This window comes from Phocoena phocoena, chromosome 4, assembly GCF_963924675.1.
Source record: "Phocoena phocoena chromosome 4, mPhoPho1.1, whole genome shotgun sequence".
Classification (NCBI taxonomy): domain Eukaryota; kingdom Metazoa; phylum Chordata; class Mammalia; order Artiodactyla; family Phocoenidae; genus Phocoena; species Phocoena phocoena.
In genome coordinates, this window is record NC_089222.1 from 26,074,191 (window position 1) to 26,080,190 (window position 6,000).

The 6,000-nt window shown below is 36.5% G+C and overlaps 1 protein-coding gene across 1 annotated transcript in view; it reads right to left on the reverse strand.

The window, feature by feature from the left end:
* SLC9A9 (solute carrier family 9 member A9) overlaps nt 1–4,112 on the reverse strand; it is a 542,439-nt gene extending 538,327 nt beyond the window's left edge. The window contains exon 1 of the mRNA XM_065876006.1: nt 3,938–4,112. Within this exon, the coding sequence (XP_065732078.1) occupies nt 3,938–4,112 (175 nt within the window). The remainder of the gene's footprint in view (nt 1–3,937) is intronic.
* Between the last annotated feature and the right edge of the window lie 1,888 nt (nt 4,113–6,000).

A 6,000-nucleotide genomic window follows, 5' to 3' on the forward strand; every position in this document is an offset into this window, starting at 1 on the left:
TTTGTATCTGGAGTATCAGAATTATCTCCAAGGAACTCCAGAGTCAAACCAGACACCACCCATGATTTTTCTTGGCCTCTACAACACTTCATATAATATAACAACTTGGAAATTGTTCCTAACAATAACTATAAAAGAGCAGTTAAATGTTCTGTTTGATCACTTTTCTCCTCACTTTTATTTAATTGCTCATTTCCTAAGACCCTGCTCCCTAAAATTTTTTAATTGGATTTCCCCATATACAGATAAAATGCATCAACATCTAGTGTGTCTTCTAAAGGATAACTGACACATATCGGCAGAATGGTGGCAGAAAGGCAAAAGGCTGGCTGGGCTGAAACAGGAAATCCAGGGCCTTAGAAAAATATTTATGGTCCTTGATGCAGAGGAAAATGAAACGTTATACAAATAGTTGACGAGAGTAAGAGCAGTAGTCAGTCTAGTAGGGGAACTGTTAGTCAAATTCACTGATAAGCGTCAGGTACAGGACCAAGCAATTTTAGAAGATGTTTCATTACAAGCATATCTGTCTATAAGATGGAGATGACTGAAGTACAGTTTACTTTCAAGTGTTCATCTTCTTTAAGATAAAAAAAACTTTTAGAAGTTCAACGTGAACCATAGTTTTGTTTCTTTTCTTCCCCATCGATTATCACCAGGCCCCTGGCAGAACTCTCACAAGAGCCATGACTTCCATCCTTTGGTGATGAAGGGGTTTATTTGGTCTTACTCTGAAATTTCATTCTTTTGGACTTTCTGGAAAATAGAATCTATCTGACTAATCTTGAAAGCATAAACAATATGAGGATGCATCTGGATCTCACAGATACATCTTCTCTCTATGACAATCATTGAAAGAATTTATTTATTTTAAAATATCTTCAGCATCTCTTAATAGAGATAGCCCAGCTCGGTGGCTAATTACATGACCTTCATATCTCTAAGTCTTCATTTCCTTACCTGTGAGATGAGGATGCTGGACTTACAATCTCTGACTCCTTCCCAATATATGAATTTCAAATTCAGTTACAGCTACTGGGAGATTCATTCACTTGGCATCTCCCTTCCCCTTACCATGCTAGTGGGAACCTGCTGTATAGCGCAGGGAGCTCAGCTTGGTGCTCTGTGGTGACCTAGATGAGTGGGTTGCGGGGGAAGGTGGGAGGGAGGTCCAAGAGGGAGGGGATATATGTATACATATAGCTGATTCACTTCGTTGTACAGCAGAAACTAACACAACATTGTAAAGCTACTATACTCCAATAAAACAACAACAACAAAAGGTTTATCTGAATGTCCCTCTTATTTCTCTGTTGTAGTTTCAGACGATTTTATTATATCACTGACAGAAAGTCCCTAATAAATATTTCAGACATAACATTTAGATCATCCCTGAAGAAGAAATATGAGATGTCACCAGTGCTATCCATATGGACTATTTTCAGAAATTATCAGTGAGAACTCTTTTGAGATGAACATGAACCTTATTAGACCTGTGGATGAGTAAAATCACATGGACGCCGCCATGAGTAGCTATTCAGTTTAGGGGAAGTTCACTTCTTTGAGATTTAGTTTCTTCCTCTGTATAATGAGGTGGCTAGAGAAAATAACCTTTAAGATCTCCTTAAATTCCAACAATTATAATTCTATGCCAATAAAAAAAAACTAAACAACACTAAAATAAAAGTCTTTTCACTGATTTATACAGCTCAAGATAACTCAAGGATACTAAAAATTCTAGTAATGGGATAGTTATACATATATGTGGATGTCTCCATAATTTTTATAATCCTTATACATTGCAGTGTTTCAGAACTTGCTTTCAATAACTCCCATATAAAAAATTTATAAAAGTAGGACAGAAATCAGACAGCTCAACTTAATCCCACACAAACCTTAAGCTTAAACTGCCTTAAGAATAGCAATTTAGAGAAACGCTATCTCAACTATTGCTCAATGTGCTGATTTTTTTTCTTCTTTATTGAAGTATAGTCGATTTACAATATTGCATTAGTTTCAGGAGTACAGCAAAGTGATTCAGTTTTACATATATACACACACACACACACACACACACACATATATATGTAAAACCGAATCTTTTTAAAATTCTTTTTCAGTATAGTTTATTACAAGATATTGAATATAGTTCCCTGTGCTACACAGTAAATGTGCTAATATTTTATGACTTCAACCACAACTTAAAAGTATTTCATGCAGTTTTTAAGGATTAAAAGTTAATCTGGGAATTTTCATGTTAAAAAGTAAAAGTTACATTTATGTGTCGTGAGTACAAAGTATGTCTGAATTTTAATAGGTCACCAAAATTTAATCAAAAGTTTTACAAAACAGTATCTCCATCATAGATAAGCTGAAATTGGTAAATGAGTCATAGTTCAATCAAATTCAGGGCTGTGAAGAAATCTTCCCCTCTAATAAAGGGTCATAATTTTAAAACCAGTGTTGTTTTGCTAAACTATATATAGCCCTTTAATTTAATGCCAAGAATTACATTGTTTCTGGCTTCTCAGATTACATCCTATACCCTCTTTGATTATTTATTAGAAGCGTCAATAGAAAGCCTGGTCCACTGATGGTGGAGAAGGGCAGTGACTGGCGCCGAGGGCTTTACATCTGCTGGTGTCACTTCCCTTCTGTCTGACTATTTCTCTTTAACCTGATTGTAAGTTTTTCCCCTCAAATGAGAGTTTTGTTATGTTTTTTAAGTCCCTCAATGGAAAGGAACTTAACTGTGCTCTGAATGGACCAGCACATCAGTCTCCTGAAAGAAATTACACCGCTTAGCCTAAAACTTCTGCCTTCTAGCTCAAGTATCTCACAGTGGGATCCAGTTAAGGCATCCGATTTCTTATGGTCTCAAATCATGACTGTACATTGTTATCATCAGGACATCATATGGTTAGCATATAAAATGTGCACGGATCCTGTTCCCTGAACCTCGGGGGTATAAAAGGCTTTAGGACTTCCAAAATAAGGGAAGTGAAATATAAAAGTATATTCTTTACTGTGACGTATAACAATGCCTCAGCTGTTTCCATTGTGTTCAAAGTTCCTATCCATTATCAGGCTAAGAGTGGTAAGCAAACTATTTCATAAATCAGATCAGTTTTAAAACCACCAGTGTCTTACACTTTACTTTATAAGATGAGAGTACATACTGGATAATCTCTGTCACATTTTATTAAGCTTTCTGAAAGGAATGACATGGGAAGTTGCACAGAAAGAGCAATACCTTGGGAGCTTAAAAGGTTAAATTCTTTTCCACACCTTGTCCCTCCCTCCAAAAAAGAAGATACATAGTAAATCATACTAATAATAACTATAAACTATAAATTATGAAATCAGGCTAAGAAATGAAGAGCACTGCATAAAGAAACTTGTGTATTATAAGAAAATAAAACATGCTCATATAATTAAAATAGATTTGAACAAAATTACTCCAATAGTAGCGGTGGAATACATACGTTTCTGCAAGTTTTCTTCTTGAAACTAGTTGATGTAAGAGGATTTACTCAATACATGTTTAAGTGATGTTATTTCTAGAACTTTATAAAGCTCATCAGCCCCTCCAGTGAAAGAAGGCTGCTCTCTGTGACTTCCCAATATCTATCATTACAAAAACAAACAGCTAGCCCTGTTTGTCTCCCCACATGACAATGGACCTGCATCTGTCAACAGACTCGCATTATGTGCTGCGTGAGAACATGACTGTGACATTTACTCTTGTGACAAGGCAAATTTTGGCAGCTCATCTGGATAGAGATGAGCATTCATTATGCTGCAGCACCTTTCATCAAGCTAATGACATTTCAATCAGCATGTTTTCTCCAGTTTCGGTACTTTGCCATCTGAGCACAAGTCTCTAATTACGCCCAAGCAACAAGTTTCACATCAATCCTACAGTTTCTGCACTCACCGTACACCATCGCTCCTCCGGTTTCATGCAAGAAGCGAAATCGATGATTTTTAAATAACCAGATTGTCAAAATGGTAAGGATGAGCAAAAAATTAAAGACAAGCAGCTCCACCGCTCCCTGATGTTGAAACTGATACTCGTCCCTCTCTGACAAGAACCTTTGCTCTCTCTCCATTCTCCAGTCTACTCGGGATTCCTTAGATAAAAACCTGGATAAGGACTGTTTTTTCAAGGTTTGCCTAAGACGGTCTGGCTGCCTGAGGATTTCAGGATAACACTGCCACTTAAGTTGCTACTTCATGAGCATTCTGCCTTGGCTTAGTATTCAGATGGCTTCTAGTTACAACTTCCTGTTTCTCTCTTAAAGCAGCCTCGTCTCTTTTCAAACTCCAGAGTGTGGTTTCGTCATCAACTCTTACTGTCTTTAAGTGATTCATTCCATGAAATTAACTTTCATATCGGACAAACCTGCTATCAGTCATTCTGAGGTCTTGAGTCATGATCTTATCGTTTAGAATAAGTCTTCTTAAGCTGCATAACAGGTGAATTGTAGATTAATAATAAAGCAGATCACCTTACATCACCAACATTTTCTAAATTCAAAAAGCCAATTCCTGAATCATAACCTCACTCACATACGAGATTTTTCCTTTCCAACCAAAGCCTAGCAATGTGATGGGGACAGACTGAAAATGATTTCACAAGGATTTTTTTTTTTTTAAGTTTAGAAGCAAGAAATAATTTTGTCTATGAATGTCCCTCTGGTTTTATATAACTGGTAGTCACAAGAGCAGTATTTAAACTCTGAATCAATTGCTTTTCTTTTAACAAGGATAAATGAAAGCACAAGACAAAAAGAATTTTGTCCTATCTCTACAGCTGTGTGCTGTTTTTATATGTTGAGTCAAAAAAGAAAAGAAACTAAAGACGTGTCTTTGAAGGAAGAAACCATACAGCCATTCCCAGTAATGCCACATTTGTGGATTTCTCTTTGTAAAGCTCCTGGTCCAGACATTCAGGACCCACAGAATCTGCCACGGATCACAAACCTCCTCTGTCCTATATGCAGAACAATGTGGTTCACTGAGGAATAGTCTGCCACCAACAATGAAGTTTCCAGAATTCCAGGGCACAGACAGTGATGATTCTTCAGATCATCTTGCATTTGGCAGGTTAGTTCTGTTTGAATTAAGATTCTTATGCTTTTTGAAAAAGATCAAGATAACGCTACCATAGGCTCTGCTGTTTTCTTAGTAATTGTTGATTCGTTTGCCTTATTGGTCTTATGATACAATTAGATCCAGGGTTAAGTGAGGTTCATCATTTCATGATATTATTATAACTCAGGGGTTGTAATAATCATCTAGTATACCCATACTTGACGGAATTAGTATTCAATTTATATGGTGTAAGTGATTCATTGAGTAGGATGAGTCCAAATAGAGCCTCAGAATATCTTGTCACCAAAAGCTAGAGGTCAAACACACAATATATTGGGGGCTAAACTAGCTCCTCAATAACAGTTTTACCCACAGAGAAAGTCTATCAACCACTTAATATAAAATTCTGCTGTTTCAGCTTCTTTGCCTTCTGCAACTTTTGAAGCTGATTTCCTGAGTTTAACTCAGCAGGGGGTATTTATGTGGGTTGCAGATGTTCTTTTAACACACTACCCTTTTTGGCAGACATATCCGTGATGACTAATATTCAAACTGTTTTGAAATCTGTCAGATAATGCTTGCAAGCATTTCATGAAGCTTTGCTAGCAGGTTCTACCTTTACAATTTTGCAACCCCACAGGTTTAGTCTTGAGTTGTTAGATTTACAAGATAACCCAACTTCAAAACGTGGCAATTTCCTATCTTTTTTTTCTTTTTCTTTTCAGTCACCATTTAATTACTTTGGTTTCCTTTTAATAATGATGATTATTCCATCTGGCCAGAATAAACTTTCTTCGGTTGTCTTATTACGACATCCAATTTCACTCTCTTACCCAATGAAGCAACTCAGTGAGAGGATTAAAGACCTGTGGAATGTTTTGATTGGCTAATACACTGTTTTTA